This window comes from Leopardus geoffroyi, chromosome C1 (assembly GCF_018350155.1).
Source record: "Leopardus geoffroyi isolate Oge1 chromosome C1, O.geoffroyi_Oge1_pat1.0, whole genome shotgun sequence".
NCBI classification, from domain to species: Eukaryota; Metazoa; Chordata; class Mammalia; order Carnivora; family Felidae; genus Leopardus; species Leopardus geoffroyi.
This window is the reverse complement of record NC_059328.1, coordinates 151966931-151988563: the sequence shown is the minus strand read 5'-3', so window position 1 is coordinate 151988563 and position 21633 is coordinate 151966931. Positions and strand designations below refer to the sequence as shown.

The 21633-nt window shown below is 35.6% G+C and overlaps 1 protein-coding gene across 7 annotated transcripts in view; it reads left to right on the top strand.

The window, feature by feature from the left end:
* KCNH7 (potassium voltage-gated channel subfamily H member 7) overlaps positions 1-21633 on the top strand; it is a 486826-nt gene that overhangs the window by 347346 nt on the left and 117847 nt on the right. For 4 of the 7 annotated variants that reach the window (XM_045480015.1, XM_045480019.1, XM_045480014.1 and 1 more), the window contains exons 4-7: positions 2211-2639; positions 7384-7404; positions 7829-7852; positions 15459-15673. In XM_045480015.1, coding sequence (XP_045335971.1) covers positions 2211-2639; positions 7384-7404; positions 7829-7852; positions 15459-15673 — 689 coding nt within the window. The remainder of the gene's footprint in view (positions 1-2210; positions 2640-7383; positions 7405-7828; positions 7853-15458; positions 15674-21633) is intronic. The other 3 variants (XM_045480016.1, XM_045480017.1, XM_045480018.1) reach the window with 3 other exon arrangements.

The window sequence follows — 21633 nt, the reverse complement described above, 5'->3', positions numbered from 1 at the left end:
ATGTTAATCAGAGAAGAAGGGCTAGAATTGGACAGATGGGTCGTGAGATTGGATTTGCTATGGAATTTTGAGGTGTCTTTTTAAGACTTCTAAGTGAAGATGTCAATGAGGCCAATCGATATGCAGGTTTGGAACTAAGAGAAAAGGTCTGGCCTGGAGATGTAGTTATGAATCATTGGATTAAATAAATATGGAATGGAAACTATGTGTATAGGTAAGACATTTACTGGTAGAGTAATTAAGAGTAATTATTTAAATAAAATACAGAAAAATCCATGAGTTTTGGAAGTGTTCTTCCATGTTTTAAAACCATCCTATGACTGAGGGAAAGTTCATAATAAATGTATTAAAAATAATGGTGCCCATGACACTTAAAGAATATAAGGTAGATAATATCGTAGCCCAAAGACTCCAAATGATTGACTAGAAGAGCAATGTGTAATTGTCAAGCCATCAGGCGATTTGAACATAGACCACTGCACTAGCAATGGAGATTGGAAACTCTGTGTTTTCTCATAGACAATACTTAGACAAGCTTTGAATTACACAATATTGTTTGGAGGCTATGTCTTATCTCTTCATTCTTTAGAAGTAAAAGTTTTACCTCATCAGTTTTTTAAAAGTTTATAAGGAATGCATGCATGCTTGATGTAACAAACAATAAAAATATATACAGAAGAATTCAATACATTACCTTCTGCTCCCAAACCCACTTAGCCAGTCAACATTACGGGTCTGATGTGTGTTCTTCCACATCTTTCTCTATTGCTATACAACTTCTACAGACAAATGAAGTCTTTTATTATTTTTAATGAAATGTCACAAACATTAAACTGAAACTCTTTTTCACTTAATACTTTTATTTTAATAAACTTCTAATTCTAATAAAAATATATGTATATATATATATATATATATATATATATATATGTTTTTTAAAGAGCATTATAAGACTCCAAAGTATAAAAAGGTCATAATTTATTCAATCATTCTCCTTCTAATGGATATCCAGGCTGTGTCTTATTTCTGTGCCTTTGTACTATCCTATTATTGGGATTCCTGAGTCAAATGAAAAGTATGTTTTCATTTTAATAGATATTGCACAAGGATTTTTGAAATAATTTGTAGCAATTTGCAATCCCACCAGCAAAGTGCCAGAATGCTCACCAGCATTTTTTGCCATCACTACATGTTATCTGTTTGTTTGTTTTTTCCAATTAACTGCTAAATTAAAGAGTGGAAAATGACATGCTTTTGTTTTGATTTGCATTCTTACTGCCAGTGAGTTTATGCATTTTTTAGCTAATATTTTAATTTTAAAACTCACCTTTGAATGTTTATACTTGGTTGTCCTTCTAAGCCTCATCCACTGAGATAAGGATAACATTTCATGCCATATTCTCATATTTTGGAAAAACAAAAAAATATATATCAGGAAAGAGAAATTCTTATCTTTACATCTCTATCTGAAACGTAAAGCCTTTAAAGATTTTCCAGTGGAATGAGGAATATTTTCATAAACAGCTGACCCTGTTTTTCTAATCCACACATGAGTCACAGTATTGTCTTACACAAGCCTTCTAGATATGTCAGGCCAACTTCTTATCCCCACCTCATTCCCTCCTTCTTCCAGTACAATCACCCCCTATCCTCCACTCCACACATATGCACTATAATATTTCCAGTACCCTCCCTTTTGCCTATGGTGTCCCATCCCTTCTTTTACTTTCCAAACTGTATTCCACCCTTCAAATTCCCGTAAAATTCCCCCAAATCCCTTAAAAATGGATGTATAGTGTTTTTAACAATATGTTATATGCAATAATGTGTAATATATCTTTAATTTATTGAAACAAAAAAAGTCATGTCATCCAAGTAATGCTTTCATGTCAGTGGAGTATATCTGTTTAACCATCAGAAACATGACAACGTTCTTTTATTATTTTCTTACTGCTTTTATGGTAATTAGTCTCAGAAATTTTCTACAATATCTCTCATTCCAACTGTGAATGACTTAATTCAGTATTGATTAATAAATCTTATTACATGGTATTAAATATGAGTCAACGATGTTCATTTGTTTGTTTTTCTTAAGGGATATGTCTTGTACATATATAGTATATATATGTATATATGGATGTGTATATGGATTGTATATATCTATATATTTGTCTTATAATGTGTTTCTTTTTTCCTGTCTCCACTTGTAGGGAAACTTTTTGGGTTCAAATTCCCTGGTCTGAGAGTTCTCACTTACAGAAAGCAGTCCTTACCACAAGAAGACCCGGATGTGGTAGTAATTGACTCATCTAAACACAGCGATGATTCAGTAGCCATGAAGCACTTCAAGTCTCCTACAAAAGAGAGCTGCAGCCCTTCTGAAGCAGATGATACAAAAGCCTTGATACAGCCCAGCAAATGTTCCCCTTTGGTGAATATATCGGGACCTCTTGACCATTCCTCTCCCAAAAGGCAATGGGACCGACTGTACCCTGACATGCTGCAGTCAAGTTCCCAGCTGACTCATTCCAGATCGAAGGAAAGCATTTGTAGTATACGGAGGGCTTCTTCGGTTCATGATATAGAAGGATTCAGTGTCCACCCCAAGAACATATTTAGAGACCGACATGCCAGTGAAGGTATGTTTTTTTTTAATATGGAAACATATATTAATGGGTAATGAAAGGTAATTTCCATAGTTTTTAATTTTGACATTAATGCCTATGCCTTGGGGGAAGAAATGTGAGTAAATTACAGCAATTACAAATTATGAATTTTATATCCAGAAGTGTTACTGATTTTCCTCTTTGAACCCTAGTGAATAATTTGTTTTTTTCTGGCTTCTTTTCTGTGTTTCTGAAATGGTATGATAACCATTATCTGCCGACTTTATGGAGTGTTAATTAATACTTAATATAAGATGTGCTTAGGTGATGACACTATCATCTCAAGCATAATTAATTTTGCTGCATTTAGTAAATAGTCAAGCTCTGAGCAGGAGTGATGTGCCTTCACAGGACTCTTTTATTAACCAAATCTTTCCAAAGAAAGAGGTGTGTAAAATGTGGTGTAGCGACTAATCAGAAAGCTATAAACTGATTGGGTAGGGATGGGGTAGGAAGGAAGAAGGGGAAAGGTTTAGAGAGAAAAAGTAATCCCTGAAAGTATTGGAAGACCAAACTTGAAAACCAAAGTCAGAACAAGTTAGAATTCGTTTCTTTTTCCCTGGCCTCTTTGTGTGCACATTCTTACATTAGCCGTTAGTGAAAGCAGCAATGCTCAAAAGACCATGACAGGGGCACGTGGGTGGCTCAGTCAGTTGAGCTTAGGACTTCAGCTCAGGTCATGATCTCACTGTTTGTGAGTTCGAGCCCCACATCGGGCTCACTGCTGTCAGCCTGTCAGCTTAAAGCCTGCTTCGGATCCTCTGCCCCCCTTTCTCTACCCCTCCCCCACTTAGGCTTTCTCCCCCCAAAAAGATAAATAAATATATTTTTTAAAAGACAGCAACAAAAAAAAATCATCATTAACATGATGATGGCCAACTTTTACTGAGTATTTTCTATGTGTTGAGGCATTGAAAATGTTTGACACACATGAAGTGATTTAATTCTTACAACAACTCTGTGAGTTAGGAATTATTGCTAAGCCCCATTTTAAAGATGAGGTAACTGAGGCTTAGATATGCTAAATATATGACTCGTCCAAGGTTAAAGAGTTCCAGAGCCGGCTTGCATACCCAGGACCACCTTTCTCCAGAGCCCACAATCCACCACTCAGTGTTTTCCTGTGGTAGGATGGGTCTGTGGACTCAACGAGCTTTCCCCGAGGCTCCGAGATTCAGAGTACCTGTTGAATGGATATATCAGTCCCACTTTTCTAAATCCCGCAGTTCACGTTCCTGAGCACCCCATTGTTCTGTGGTATCCAAGTCTGTGCGTTCCCATCATCACTGCTGCTTTTGTGAGTTTTCTTCTTAAACCATGCATCTGATCACTGGGCTCTTAGTGTAGGGTACTAGGCACTTTGCCAGCTGGCCACAGTTCTTTTTCAAGCCTTCCTTCCAGCTTCTGCAGGACTCCTTCCCCTACTATGTATAAACCTGCACAAAGGTAATTGCTTTTTCCCAAACATGCATCACACATTGTTTTGCTTCATTAGTTTGTTCTGCCGGGAATATCTGTTCTCTACTTTGTTCCTCCTCATCCTGCCACTCACAGTCCTCAGGGCCCATTTCCCCTTCCCAAACCAAAGGAACTCAATGATTTTACACCCTAATGTGCAAAGCAGCATTTGCACATTATGATAGCATTTATTACATTCTACCTTTATTCCACATTAGAAGTCTGTCATTTCTGCGGGATACACAAAGCCATAAGTATGCTTCTGTGAGCTCCCCCATCGCAGGAGCTGGGGCATAGTGTGCTTGGCAGCCTTAGTATCCAACACAATCGCCTGTCTCATGGCAGGAACTCAGTAAGTGTTGGTGCCACATTGAGAGGACCATGCTCCCGAACTATGTTTCAAAACCACGCACAACAGAAAATGATTATATTCCATAATACTTGAATCATGTGGGGATCTTTATTTAAAGGCCACAGTGAAGGTGAGAAGGCAGAAGAGAATTCAGAAGGCAGAACTGCCAGGAAGAATTCAAAAAGAGATAAATCAGTATCACAAAAACAGAAGGGTTTTCCACAGATAGGTTTGAGAAACTATATATGGTACAAAAGCCAGTAGCACATCCGTTTTAATCTGTAGTCTAAAGAAGGTCAAAAGGAAAATAAAATCAAGGACAATTTCCAAACTGAATAGTCATCTAAGGTCCATACCATGGAGTGATTGCATGCTCAATATCTCCTGACTGAATGAAATTGCTGAAATTTGATCTTTGAGCAATGAATCATATAGCTGAAATGCAATAAATCCAATAGGGTGATTCAAATGACCAACATACATTTTGCTTAGTTCGTCCCGTTAGTGTAAGCATCTTTAGAAATCATACTGGCTTTTCAGAAATTGGCCTTATTGCCTAGAACCTGAGTTACAGTATTAATACCATTCTTCCATATTAGATGGCACATGATCAGTGCGTGGCATAGACGTCGCCTGTGATTTGACAGTGGTGCTGAGGAGGTTAGAGCAGATTTCATGATTTCACCTTATTTGCTTCCATTTTATGTAGTCTTCATTTCGTACATTGTTGCTGATACAATTATGGGAAAGGATGATTTCACATTTCTGGATTTCTCAATTCAGGTTCTATACATGGACACTCAGTAGTGGGGACATCTTGGATTTTCTTCCCACACCAAATCTATGTTATTTTCCAGAAAAGTATCACTTGCTTACAGATGCTACAGTTGTCTGGTTATCGGTGAATAAATTCAGAGGGTATTTTATACTTCAGCTTTAGAACAGTTTTTTTTAGCCACAAAATCACTGATTAGCCTAGAAGAAACCACACTTCCTATGGCTACATAATTTGATATATTTCAGAAACTGAGCTGCTGACAAAAGAAGATGGAAAACTTTAAAAGTTTTTATTTTTTCTTTGGGTATAGTTGATGCACAATGCTACATGATGATGAAAATTCTTTTAAACTGATTTTAATTTTATGAATTCATGTGACTGGTTAACAGGTTAAGTCCCACATGCACCAGATTCTGAATTCAGATTATTGCTTCTTCATTCAAGAAGAGAAATTTCCTTCTTTATAGGCTATCTTTATAGAACTTTAAATAATTTGCAAATATAATAGTGCATAATGTTTTACATTATCCTTTTATTTAATCTATTTACCAAGTACCTTAGAATTCTACTTCTCAAACCATTTATGGTGAAGGACCAGGATTTTTTCTAATCCCTCACAGACCAATACATTTGTATATATAAGAAAAATGCACTATTAGAAAAATGAAATTTTCAAAAAAAATACATAGAAAATATAAGCCCTAACTGTTTTATTATTAGATTGACCCGACATAGAATTACTCTGACAAGTTGCTAGAAGATTCTAGATGCTTACTCTAATTTCTGCAGTTATATTGTCACGGACAAATAACAAGGTCTCAGCTAGCACCAATGCACAGACTGCGTGCTCTGTCTTAGAATGTCAAAGCAGCATCAACCGTATAATATAACTTCTAGTCAGTTTTTTGGGAATTTGCAAATCTTTATAATTTCGAGGTTTGTTGTAATTTTTAACTACTTGTAAGTAGTTGTTACTTTACTGATGATTCGGGGGCCCGCTTCTGATGGAGATAGTTAATTCTATGTAATCAAGGTCTCTTCACTATCCATATTTGCTTTTTTATGGTCCCTCAAAAAAGGCAAAGTTGTCATGTAAGGTCACAGTTTTGCATATCTCTATGTGAGCCAGTGTCTACACTAGCAGTTCAATATACCGCATTATTGAAATTGCTTCACTTGTAGACTTTGAAACAATTATGATATATCCCAAGATTTTAAATATGCACAGCATTACTGTACATGTCAACAAATGTTGAACAGATTTTTCAAATCTTGGATATATTTGTATGGTTTCGACATGACTTCATTTCTTTTAAGCGTGTTTGTTTCAAAACTAGTAATGCAGATTTTGTTACTAGCAAATATTCATCGAAGGGTCAGGTTGCTAATCTCAAAATAACTCTGAAAACACTTTGTTCTGAGATTTGAAAACAGCCCATCTTAATATAAATGAATTTCTTAAATATTTTAGGTATTATACTGAGTGCATTGTGACAACATAGACTTAAAAATCTCACATTACTTTTAAAAGTCAAATCTTTCACTGATTTCTTACAATTATTTTTGCCTAAGAATGATTCTTTGAGCACTATTTGGTGTTTTCAAAATATGCATCGAAGAACATTTGTGGGAGTGGCAGTTAATAGAATTCTGATTAGTGACACAAGTTGGTTTATTAAGGTAAGCTGTTGTCTTAATTTTCTAGGTTAAACCATATGAAAAAAACAATTACTTAACATACCGAATGTTGTGCAGTGTTTCTTGTAAATGATGGTTGAAGGGACACTGAAATTGGCTTCTGACAAGACTGAAAGTTTTTATCACAACTGCAGACAGCTGGAGATGCCTTCTCCAAAGTGTCGTAATTATAAAAGATACCCATCTTGGAATCCAGTTTAAAATAAATGAGATAAATGATTCACATACTCGAACGTGCATGCTTATGATGGCAGATATTATTTTTGGTATATGCATTTTACTTGGTTGAATAATACAAAATGCTAATTTCAAAGATACAATTTTCAATCATCACATCCTGTTTACTCTGATTGTAATTCAGTGTACATAACATAATTTTAGTCTTCTTTTTATATTTCTTTCTTTTTTTTACCCTTATGTGCTCAAAACAGACAATGGTCGCAATGTCAAAGGTAATGTACGAACTCAAATTTCATCACCTGATGCTCAAAGAGCCCCTTTACTTGGCATGTTCACTTGCCTGCTGTATGCCCTGTTCAATGCAACATCATGCTGCCCTTAGCTGGTCCAGGTGCCTGGTGGAGATATCGTGGCTTGATTTTGTTGGAGACATTGTTACTTTTTCAGCTGTGGCACCAAAATGATTCTGAACTCCTTTTTCTTGCAAGTATAAGCCTAGGTTGACAATGAACGCTTCTAAATATTTAAACCATTTGGAAAGAAACAAATATTAAGCTAAATACATTCCGGTATGAAAGAGGCACATCAGCCTGTTTCAGCCCCAAAAAGGTTTTGAGTGCAAGATTAAATAAAGTAATCAAAGTGCTACATGACAGTATCTCTTCACTTGTTCCTCTTTTGTTTCCTTAAAACTAGTTTCACGTTCCTGGATGGCAGGGGGTATGGTTTTAAGCTTACTGTAGTAGTAAACTGTACATGCATGATGGTCATTTTCTATTTTTCTATATTACATTTCAGTCATTTTTAATTGTGTCCTTTATTAGTCTGAAATCACTGGCATGACCTATAGGTACTGTAGGTTAATGTTTAAGTGGGCAGTACCTCTGGAAAAGTCTGGATTTGACTACAAATTTGAAATTCACCTCTGCTTTTTCTACTATATCATAGTAGGTACGAGGAATCACAAAATATAGTAATCATATTATTCTCATCAAATTGAAAACATTTTGACTTAGTCTTTTAACATAGGCCATGCATGCCGCTGTGAGTGTGCATATGGTGACAATGACTCATTTGGTGCATGTATGTTGCATGGACACATCTCCACCGGTGACCATCATTATTTAAAATTCACTGTTTTGGCCTCTTCTGTATGTCACTGCTACTCTGATCACTATGAAGTTCTGTATATTGATTTCTCAATTGCTTCCCTAATTAAGTCAGAGCTGGTGATGCTTATGAATTAATAGCACTAGACACTAAAGCTGTTTTCTGGTCATCAATCCAGGGTGATTTGAAAATAAGGGAAATTGTGGCAGCTTCTCCCATCCCAATTTTATTTTGCGAGCACTTCAAAAAGGGTCTATGCAGGTGACCTCCAATACCGGGATGGTATTTCATCTACATGATTATTCTATCCTTGGCCTGTCTACTGTGGTTTCTAAAAGGGAACAAATTAGTGTCAGTTGTGATGGTGATTTGAGTATAATTCAGGATATAATGTCAAGAAACAGAATACAGACACCCCTTGCTAACTTGCTTGTATGAAATATGATTGGCTTTAGCATTTAATAATTAGCAATTAATTATTAGACACTAATTTTCCAATGATCTTTTAAATGCAGTGAAAAATGAATCTGATTTGTCTCAATAAATAGAAAATTGAGCTTGCTTATCTTAAAACTAGTAGTTCACACAGCTGTCATTCAAACCACATGTTTTTATTTTTCTCTCATAAATCCATTTAATCTCCAACCCTTTTTCCTTGACCCTCAATTTTTTAATAGCAGTAGTCTTTAAATAAAAATGAATCATCAAAGTCAGAATTTGGGATTAGGAAACTCTAAACCATTGTAGGAAGTTTTCCCATATTAATATTTATGAAGTCAAACTCCCAAATTAGATTTAAAAATGCGCAAATTTAATTTAAAAATTAATGTAAATGTACCCTCCAAAGTCTTCATTATTTGTTCAGACTCTGGTTTTGAAACTATCAAAAAATACTTAAGTATCTGGCTCTTTAAGATTTTCACTGAAAAATTAAAATGCTAAGTAGATATAGAATAATACATTAAGTGTGCTTTTACAATTTTTTGGTTTTGTTTCTAAACCACATTTAAATAAAACTTAGAAAATAAAAGACAAATTTCTATACTTCTTTGTGTACAAATGCATAATTACAGTTCTTAAATATCAAAGTCACCCAAAAATAATTTCTTGACCGAATAAAATAAATCATTTCGGCAGGCATTTGGAAGGACCTCAAGAGCATCTGGTTTATTCCCCTCAGGCGAGGTGGTTGGCAAAATTTCTGACACAAATGGTAGAGGAATCTTTATCTTGGGGGGATCCCATTCTCTAACTTTCTTGGGAAATCTATTTTACTGCCTGTTACGCCAAGAGCTAACCTAAATCCTTCTTGCTGAAATGCAATTTTCTTCCCTCCTTTATCTATCCTGAGTGGCCAGAGATTCCAGCTGGTTACGTCTAATCTTGATATAATATCATACTATAAGAACAGCAATTGGTACTCAGTCTTTTCTTCTAAAACAGATCATTTCCATTTAACCTTCTTACTTAGGATTAAATTTGTTTCCCTTTAATACATTTCCTCGAAATTTATGAATCTTTGAAATAAGACTTCAGAGATCTAAGTGTAACCCATTATCAAGGATTGGAAAAGTTAATTCAAATAAATTGCATTTGCTGCTTCTATGTGTGCATGTACGTTAAATGCTGTTAACAATCTCTTTAATGTTGTGAGAGGTGAACCTAATCCTGTCTCAATCACTCATCAACTGATCTTCACCTCAAATTTAGTGGTGGTTTCTCTGCCTATACTGCTCTCCAAGTCATCCATAAAAATTAACCCACCCCTACCCCACTTAGTAAATAGGTCCTTAATATAGCTTTACCCCTTTATTGCTTCCACCTGCTTATTATTCCAAGGAACTCTGCATCCCACTGACAATAGTGTGTTCAGTTTCCATCTTGTGTGTGAATCTGGCATATGAGTCAGAAACAAAACTATCTGCAAGACTGATCACAGCTTTCACCTCCCCAAGCCACAAAACCTATCAGACTCACAAAGGAAATCAACTGATCTGATACAGCTTGTTTCTTATAAGCTACACTGGCCAAGTTTTTGTGATCTTATTAGAATTTGCATACTGATTTTCAATGGTGATAGTTTTCTTCTGAAAATTATATATTACACACCCAAAGAAGTAATATGATTATGGACTACAAATAATATGATTACTTCTTATCTATCTAAGTTTTAAACTGGCTGCCAGTGTTCTTTTACAAAATCCAATTACTAAACACTGCATTTGCTTTTTTTCTAACGTTAAGTCACTTCAGCAATTTACATTTTATTAAACTTTAGCCAAATAAACTCAGTGCCCTAAGAAATATTGTGTAAAGACCTGATGATGTGATAACCTTAAGTTTTTTTTTTTTCTCTCCTTTTCTTGTGGCCCATTTTATCCTCAAGAGCAATGATCTTTAAAAAAGAAAACAGCATTTTAAAAAAATTATCAGATGTCCTTGGCTATATTTCCAGCACTTCTAAAAGAGAATATATTCTCTTTTAGCATCTTGTAACTCATGATAAATTCAAATAACCTTATCATAAAAATTTTAAACATCTTTAATCTAAAATTCTTCCCAGTTGTTGCTTTAGCCTCTGGCTTGATCCCTAAATTCAGGATATTTCTTTGTAGCTGGAACATGGCCTACTTTATATTTAATCAGACAGTTGTAATATATTAGAGCTTTATCCAGATGTTGGTTTAGTCTACTTGGTCACCTGTTTTTCGTCTCCTTCTAGAATACAGAAACGTTTAAATGAATGGTCATCCATTTTGCAAATGTTTCTCTAAAGAACATCAATTCCTCCTTACACACCTTTGAGTTTTACATTCCTTTCTATTGAAGCTATTATTTCCCCTTATTTCTGCCCATTTATTTTATTTAAATTCATTTACTTTGTTTTTCAGGTTATCCTCCTTTCTTTCATTAGAATCCTAAATCCCATCTGTTCATGATCACTCTCAGGGAGGCTGCCTTTCACCTTTAAATCCTCAACCAAGGCCTCTCTGAATATAGACCTAGGAGGTAGGAAACCCTGTGTTCTGATTTCTAGTCCTTGATGCTTATTCCCTTTTGGCCTCATATTCTATCTGCTTAGGTTGACGATTAGTGAAAACGAGAATACTGTGAATACTTACCATAATTAAAGTCTTGGGAAATTTTTTCACTAGAATTTAGATAGGTTTTAGAGGAACCTAAGCTAATGCACATTGGCTTGCAGACTCAGACTTCTGCGAATAAATATCTGCTTCAAAATCAGCGGAAAAAGCATAATGATCTTTGTTTATGGGATGAAATAGATTGTAAATGTCTTATCTAAGTAGCATGCATGAAGTATTTTAAGTAACATTTTAGGTCCTGCTGAATTCTTTAAATATATAGATTTAAAAGAAAGCCTAGATTAAATCTCTATTATTAAGAAGTTACAAAAAAAAAAAAAAGCAGAATAGAATAACAGTTTGAAGGGTTATCCACCAGTAAATACGAGAAGCTAAAATATGGACTCAATGAAGTTATAATATTCTGAGAGCAAATCTGCATATGACATATATTGACCAGTGGTTTCTCAGCCCTGTCAGACCCAATGTCCCCTTGTTTTGCAACGATATTTTTTATACTCATTTTATTTTCCTGTAACAACATTTAGAAACAAGTTAACCTATTTCTAAAAGATCAACATGATTCTTTAACTGTAATGTAAAGGAGGAATACAAGGAAAGCAGTTTATAATAAAATGATACATTTCTCAATGTATTAATGCTCAAATATAACTAACTACACTAGAAGACATAATGCAATGAGCAGACATTTTTAGAAAATGGCTTTAAGAGCATTAAAGACATGAGAACATCATCCAGATAAGTACTAGAGAAAATGATAGAGCAGGAATATGAGTGGATAACAAAATAAAAAGCAGTATTGGAATAAACAGTAACAGACCAGAATTATTTATATATGAATTTTAGAAACAGGAAATAACCAAAATTGAATTATGAAAAATATCCCAAGATAAACTGGGGAGAAAATGAAAAAGGATGATGTTCTCACCAGTAAACTGGCCCTTAACAGCTCAGTGTAATGTCAACATGATTTCATATGTGATAACATCAATATTAATGAATTGCACTGTTTAAGAAAGAAATCCCACCAAATGTCAGAACATATATTCTTTATCCAATATTGTAAAAAGGCCTTGCAGACCATATGCTTTCCTAAACAATGGGACTAAAAAATGGATTGGAACAAGAAATGGCAATCGAGACATTATGATGAAGTTGTGGCAGATCTCTAAAGAGTTACTAACGTGAGATTGGAAACCAACAGGCAATCTCAAGACAAATCAGTTAGTGTTTAGTTCTTACTACATAGTTTCTTTTCATTACATCATGTATCATTTTACATACATAGAGAACAATCATATGAAATATTTTTGAAAGAAATTTTATTAATGATCTTCAGTGTGATTCCTGTAATTCTCTGCAAATTTAATATCCAGTTCCAACACTGTCAAAAAAAATACTCAAATCTCTTTGTTTACATATTTGTTCGTGACCTGCAAACACAGACTATAACCTTATAGCGTGAAGTCTGAAATTTTGTATTGGCAATTCAAATGCCACAAGTAGAGTAACTCCAAGTGATACAATTTTTCAAAATGGTGAACAACTTTTGGTTAAGTTCTGAACCAAACAATGTAAAACTCTTTCCTTTACATGGTAGTTGTAGCTCTACAAAGTTCAACACATATTAAAATCATGTTAAAAGTACATTGTACTCTTTACATGTGAAACAGGTTCAAGGCTCAGATCGTTATAAACAGGCTTTCACCTACAGGAATGCCCACTGGACATATGGGACAATTTTTCAATTGAGCCACCTCTCATCATTGTGACAGACAAAAATGTCCCCAACAAATGCCCCTAGGATGAAGTACTGTCATGGTTGAGACCTCGTCCTTATTGGTGTAGCCAGTTCAGTGGAGTTTATTGAAACTGGTTACAAGGACAATCAAAGCATATTTAACAGTGTTTGTCTCCTCTAATGTGATAGATCATCCATGTTTTTGCCTGATTTTTTTTAAACAACTCCGTAGAGAGTCAGCTATAGACATTCACCACATAGAAGGATGACAGAAATATAGTTGAAAGATAGACATTAAGGGTTTAAAACACAACTTAACTATATATCAGAGCTCAACTTTCTCTAATCTCTTCTCTGTACCCCTGTGTGCAATAAAAGTACCTAATGAGTGAAAATATGACAATAGAGTTGAGAAAAAGACATTATCTAAAATGTTGGGAGTCCTGGAATATTTCGCAAATTACAAATTTTAAGATATAGGCCTGGAATATAGCCATAATATTATATAATGATACAAAAAAGAGAACACTATCTAGGATATGTTGCAATACTAAATCAATGGTTTGTGATGGAGACTTATAGAGAGATCTAGAGAATGGGGTTTCTATCAGACACCTGTCTGAAGGCAAGATTAATTTGGTGCCACTTTTGGCTCCTATTTCTCTCCTTATCTTATAAATAGAAAAGAGAGTGAGTGTCTATATGCAAATGAGAGCATACTGGGCAATAAATGCCCAAATTGCTCAATGACATTTTTCACCTAGATGGATTTGATCGTCATCATGGATAAAACTCAGGGAGTGAATAAAATTGCACCTCAAGAAGCACAGTGTCTGCAGTATGGATGAAAATGATCTTAAAAGAATTTCAAATTTTTAAATAACCAAAAATAAAATTTTATAAAGGAATATATGTGAATTCTCTCCAAATTAACTATCAGCCAGGTGATGGCAATTATTTTACTAGCATTATATTTTAGCTGAGTTGATTTGTTATTGTGGTTCAAAATACACCACCTATAAATTTAATTTTCAAGTGTTCCGCCCTGCATAAAGTACTTTTTGATCCCTAAAATGTATTTGTTTCATTCTGAACAGGAGAAAAAGTAGCATAAGGCAAAATGTGCTGACTAACAAGCTCAGTCATGCAGTCTGTGTGTTTGAAGCACTCTCTGAGGCAGCAAAATAATGGCTGAGTAACAGTCATGGGCTCAGGCTTTCTATAAAATTCTTCCTGATGCCAATTGTTAGGAGCTCTATATTAGTAAAAGTTGCATTACCCATTATACAAGAAACTCTGGAGCATTTCCTGACTCTTCAAAAGCAACACACAGTAAGTTCACCTCAAGGTGTACCTAGTCAGTGTATTTATCCTCAACAAGGGAACCAGGAGCCCTGGAACCTTGCTAAATTGTCTTCATGGGAAAGAAATGTGGGAATTGACCAGGGTCAGAAAATGGGTACTAACTTCCAGCTGCAAGATGAATCAGTTCTGGGGATCTAACATATAGCATGTTTGAAAATAAATGAATGGATAAATAAATAAATAAATAAATAACCAGGTACCACTAACCCCAGCCATTACCTAGCTATGGTCACTTCAATGTTAAGTTATGTTTACCAAAGTATTCTTCTGGTATGGTTTTTTTATGGAGGCTTTTCTTTCTCTCTCTCAAAAAAAAAAGTCTTAAATGTAAATGAAAGGGGAAAAGAAGGAAAGATTTTAAAAATTTCACACAGGATCCTGGAGTTTTCAATAGAATACACGTGCGTACACACAGACATTTGCCCTTCTCCCTCTTATCTGAAATTCCTAGAAGCTCTGTAAAACACCTCACAAAGGTAGTAGAAGCACATGACAGCTGGTTCGTCACTTGTCATTTGTCATGGCCCAGGGAAGAAAGTAATACACATTGGAGCTGGGGACACAGCCTGTTCAGAAATTTCCTGGCCAACATGATTTTATCCACAGGCAAGTCTCTTCCTTGAATAATTCCTGGATTATAAAAAGACATTCTTGAAAAACCAGTTTGGCCAATAATAGGGAGTGGAGGTTTTTGGTTTTTGTGTTTTGTTTTGTTTTATATTCCTTTTATTCCAGCCCTTAATGAAAGAAGTTAAGTAACAGCCAAAGATGTCATCTGCCCCCTGGGTACACGCCTTGGACCCCATCTTACCCTCGATACACATGTGCTGCTCCATGTGTCAGACCGTGATCCTAAACCTGTGGTCAGGTACCAGCTGGCTGCATTTAGTCCCTCCCGAAGCAGGGTCACACTGGCTGTGGATCATTAGCGGGTCATTCAGGACCATCTCTTTCTTCTTCTGTTTCTCCTGATCCTGCTTTTACAAATATTTTCCAATTTTTTTAGGGCCTTTTAATCATATCAAGTCAAGCCTCCTGGGATCCACGTCAGATTCAAATCTCAACAAATACAGCACCATTAACAAGATTCCACAGCTCACTCTGAATTTTTCAGATGTCAAAACTGAAAAAAAGAATGCATCCCCTCCTTCTTCAGATAAAACCATTATTGCACCCAAGGTTAAAGATCGAACACACAACGTGACAGAGAAAGTCACCCAGGTGGGATATGATTTTATTCTCAATATTGACCATGTTTAAGGTTCTTCTCTGCACCATAAAGCACATTATTTTTCCCGTAAACGACTATCAAAAAAGGTAAGCTCTTTATTGCACTCTAATATGTCTTGAAATGTTGGGTAACCCTCTAATGTGACAGATTTAAAATAAAACTATAGACTGTGATTGTATCTCTTACAAGACTAAGCAAAAATGGGCTAGCTTGATACTGTTGTTCTCTCTGTCGCAGAGGTGGTTAACCTGCTATTTATCACGTTTGGACATTTATTGTTTTGCTGCCAACTCTTGCATTATTAAAGCACAGTTTCTTAATATAATGGATGTGACTGTTGAAACTTTAGGTGACTAACTGGGATTTAGTCTTGACTGTGACCTCCTTTTGTGCACTTCCTCTACTAAGTAGACTCAGATATAAGTCAATTGACTTGAGGAAAAGAGCCGAAATGGTTAAAAGTCAGAGTAAATAATACATTTCCACAGGAACAATATTTTATTGTTTTCAAATAAATATTGCAATTTGAACTAGGGTAAAAATGTAATGTCTAGCAGAAGTCCTGCTTTGAAGAATAGATAAAAATAATTTGTACCTATTATATCAAAATACCAACCTAAGCAACATCTAGCTTTTGCTTACAATGCACTTACATTGTTGGGAATCCGTGACTCTAAAATTTGTGTCCAGTAAACAGTTCTTTTACAAACACTTTACTTGGTATATTTGCTTAGCACATCTTTTCAAAAACTGTCACAAATATATAGGTAAACTTGGCCCCAATCTCTGTCCCAAGCCGTAAAGATTTTGAATTGATCAAGTTTTTTCTGTAGTGATGATCACTGCCAGCAATACTGTAGTCAGTTAATAATCCTTTATGTGTTAGCTGAAATAGCGATGTAACGACCAGGAGTCAGTTCAAAATAGTCCTGAGTGGTCTGTGTTGGGATGAGACATTCTACATGCCATATGCTACTATATATTTTATGTTTATTTTGTAATATGTAATGTATAATGATTATTTATAATAATTCCATAACATAGAAATTAAGAGATTTCAAAAACTGTACAAAAGTCCCTGGGTGTTTAGAAACAGGTATTTTCCTGGCCCAGGGAGAGGCTAGGCTGGGCACGAGCTTGGGACAGGGGCAACTTTCCCCTCTAGATGGTTCTCCATTACCTTTTCACAAAAATGCCTTGAGTCAAAGTAAAATGCAACAGCTAACCTCAAAAGCTTGGCATTCTTTTCAGGTCTCATGCTTTCTCTTTAAATTCTTCTCTTATATTTACCTTCATCTTTCATAATATCACAGTATTTGTTTTAACATTTAAAAAAATGTCTTCATTCCTTATCACGGAGGTAATCCCAAGCCCACAGAAACACCCCATTTCTTTCCTATAGTTTCTCATATTCCACACAAATAGTATAGTACCCCTACCACAGACTCCAGAGGGCCCCAAATGAAAAACAGTGCATCTTAAGGATGCTAGAAGATTTGAATTAGATCCTGTTTTATAAACTATCACTCTTTAAAATAAATGTGAAAAATACAGCAATAGGAAGGACATTCTGAAGACAGAACATTTAAGCGGATCTGGTTCTGGCCAAAATGATGAGGAACTGAAAAAAGGCTGGGACCAAAAACTAAAAAAAAAAGAGGTGGTAGGAATGCTCCCTCTTCTTTTTAGCGTCATCTATAGCTCCCAGTAACAAACCCGCCAACAACCCACATGTCAAACCAAACAAGGTAGAGATTGCATATTGATAAATTCCTCCTGCAGACGTAGCCTCTGGAGATTGTTTAAACACTTGACAGCAGGACTCTTCTCATTTAATGTCTGTGAAGCTTCCTCATCATAGCTATCTCTGGAATTTCCATGTTCCCAACATATAACAACGGTCCTCTAGTCACTAAAAAAAACTAGGCCATAATTTTACTATTCCCTTTGTTAGGCCTGTGTGGAAATGTTCCTTATTGAGATAGTCTCAGTGCATTTCTGTAGGCAGCCAGCAGTATTTTCTTTATCTAATGTTCTTATTTGTTTTATTCCATTTATAGATTTGGATGGTAATCCTTCCTTCAAAGATATCAGGGTTTTGTTCATAGATAATTCAACAGTGAGTTTTAAATATTCCTCTGAGCACAAACAATAAAGCAGACACGAGGAAAAAAAAGGCACAAAATCAAAGGAACAATTAATTTCTGCTCATGTTATACTCTGTCAATATTTGGATCGTGTCTCTATTATGCAATGGTTAGTTGCTAATTAGCCTAATGGTTATTTCTTCCCCAGCTAGACTGAGCTTCTTCAGAGTAGAGACCATACTGTTAGTCATTCATTCATGCATGTATGCATTCATGTGTTTGTTTATTCACTCAACAAGCATTTATTAAGAGCTAGTAAGTTCTGGGAATTCATGTGAAAAAGCAAATACTGTGCCTTAGATGTGTGAGAGAAACAGACAAGTACAATACCTAGGCATTAGGATGCAGTGTAAAGGATTACACTATAGGTAAACAACAGAGTGCAAAACATACTGAAAGAGGAAACAGTACCTATATTGGAAGTTTGGGATAGTGGTTGGGGAATATAAACTCTTAGAGAAATTTTGAAGCTTGAGAAGTTTCAAGGCGAGGAATTAGAATCTGGAATAGGACATACTTGTGGAACTGTGAGTACCAGCGAAGGAATGAAACATGAGGTATTTGTATTTTTAGTGCCTAGCGTGATATATACAACATATAAGAAGACTCTTAAAAGATTTGGCAATGAACCACTGAAGGCATTGGAGAGAATTAAGCAAGAGTACGTCTTTTGGTCAATAATCCCCAAAACAAATGCTTGCCTTCCAAATTCTCCCTTCAGGCAATATTCTAAATATGACTCTTGTTTCTGGTCCAGAGACCCCTTTCATAGGCTGTTCTCATAAGGCATACTTCTAGAATGCATCATCTCTTTATTTGATATTCTATATGACCTTCTCTGCTAATTGGAGAAAATAGAAATTAACTCAGAAGATGTGGATTTTTTTAACCGCAGTCTAGCTGGTACAGGCTGACGTGTAGTCGGGTCCATCCTCAGGAGACAGGGCCTTACTTGGCTAATTCCTATCAAATAGCAGTGGAGTAGTGGAGAGAGAACAATGGATTGGAATAAAAGTTGGGTGAGTGCAGAATAAAGATCTGCTTTTACCATGTAATTGTGGTTCTCATTTGAGGATAAAATTCTTTGCTATATCTGCCCCCTTTTAAATACAAGGAAACCAAACTTCTGCACTCTTGGATGATTTCATTATTCCTGAGGCTAGTTCTACTTCTACTTCGAATGTTATGCTAATTTTAGGATAAAATATATTATATGTTGTCATGTTCAGCTTTTACAAATTTGGTAGTAGATCACTCTCCCCGGATATGCATAAGAATATCAGGAAGATTTAAGAAAAAGGCACTATGGGTTCCAAATCTTTTTTGGTCACACGAGACTATCAGTCAGTCAGTGCCATAACAGAATATAAAAGAAGCCTACTGGAACCACCTTAGGCGGAATATGAAAGGAGGAGGGGGAATTTATTGGGTCACATAACCAAAAAGTGCAAGGACAGACCTGCTTTGGGCTGTGGCTGCTGCATTCATTGTTTAAAGAGTTGATGACATTCTTTCCCTCTCAGCCATGCTTTCTTCTATATTGACCTTTCTCCACATCTGATAGAAGAACCTCAGACTCTCTTGACTCACATAATACTCACAGTTGGTAATCTGATGAGAAGGGCCTTCTCTCCTCTGGTGTCCATTATATTCCTGAGAAAGTGGAATTCTATTGGCCACTATGGGTCCTGTGCTCATCCTTGTAGTAGAAGTATAGCCCCTTGACCAATGTCCACATCAAAAAAAATGCAGTGGGGGAGGGGAGGCTCTAAAGAAGGAAAACAAAATAAGTGGCCCATTGCAAAGAAGAAGATGGGATTCAGGTTAAACATCAGTGTCTCTCTCTTTCACACACACACACACACACACACACACACACAAACACACACACACTAAATATGCATTATGTGCCAGATAGGCACTAGAGACACAGAAGTAGAAAACTAGCACTAATAGTACTAGGGGTTATAAACTACTCAGAAAAACACTATATAACAATATATAATGATAGCATTTTTTAAAGTGCTAATGTATTAAATGCTACAAGAATATATTATGAACTAAAAGTAGTTTACATTTCCTTTTGACTCGATACTAGCCAAATTATGACCAAATAATTCTACAACTTATTGCATTATTACTTAGGAGGCATGTCTGATGAATTTAGTAGACATTCATATTGTGATAACCAGAAAAATAAGACATATGAAAGGCCCTAAATGAACCAGGAGATTTTAATTTGGGGAAAAGATGACAGGGAAAAGAATTGCTGCTGGTCCACAAGTATAATTTTTCCATAGCTTAACTAAAAGAGACTACTCAAGAAAATAATTTTAGGACTAATTAGAGACTTAGGTCACAAGAAAGAAATCTCTGAATGTTTAAAAGCCCATATAGTCGTGAAATCCACATAGAACTCTAAAGCCAGAATAGATTCCCATTATTTAGGATTCATTTAAGTGTATTGTTGGCATGAAAATAGAATTATGATAGATTTAATAATAGCTGACATTGATTGAGCATTCACTATGCACCAGGCTCTATGCTAAGTGGTTTAATGGATTGTCAATTTGAATCCACATAACAGTCCTTCCTGTGACTTGGTACTATTATTATCATCTCCATTTCATAGAAAAGGAATCAAGCTTGGAGAAAGGAAACAACTTGCTCAGGTCACATGGGAAATGATGGAAGTAGCCTTAAACTGAGGTCATATGATTCCAAACTTGAAGTACTCTAAAGTACCCCCTCTCTATGATTCTGTTTCCCTGTTTGCCTCCTAGATCCACTCAGAAGTTAGGATGCCATTTGGATATAACCCTAACATTTGGCCATTTCATCAAAATGTTAATCTGAAAGTTTAATAGCAATTTACCGGAAAAGTGAGTCTACAGAAATAGGAAAGAGAATGTGGTAGATTTTCTCCAGAACTCCCGAAAGTCTTCAAAAAGCAAAAGAAAACAATCCTTAACAGGAGAGCTTCATTTCAGCATTATCTTTTGTGTAAGTTTATATCCCATTTTGCTTATGCTACTTTTAGATTAGGATAAAAGATTTTGGCTTTTGTTGGTAGCATGCCGCTCAGGAAAAGGAAAATTACACAGAGATTACTGACATAAAGTGGAGCTTAGAGATTATGGCTTTATATTTGCCATTGAATGTTGTCCGTTGCGAATATGCTCATTATCTCTTCATGTTTTTCAGTGGCTCTAAACTTATATTTACTTTTGACAGAAACCCTAAACAATACTTATAATTCCAGACTTGTTTAGAAATGGAGATTGGTTTATAATAGAGAGATAGTGTTGATTTTATTAGTTAATGTTTAAAATCATAAATGCATATAATTTTTGTATATCAGTTAGCTTCAGTAAAGCAAAAATATTCACTTATCATCTCAGGCTTAACAGTACAAAACTTCTTAACACTTGCTGTAGTTTCCCTCATACTGGATAAATTTAATCCTCAACTTTCTTCAGTGACAGTATTAAAAAATATGTTTCTGACACCACTGCAAATTAAAAGTGGTTTTCTATGTAGCAATAGTTTTCATTAATAATGCCGTTATTAGTCTAACTCCAGTTCAGATTCTGACACCAGCTAGATGTCCTACAATTCAACTCAATTATGACACGATCTACCTGCAGGGATAGCAACAGATTCCACAGGTTAAGGGCCCAGTGTCACAAAACTCCCCCTCCCCCTACAAACCCACCATGCCAACCTCAAGTCCAGGTTGTCACCTGTGCCTCCATGACTGGCTACAGATTGGGGGTTCCCATGACCTGCTCCTTGGGCTTGAC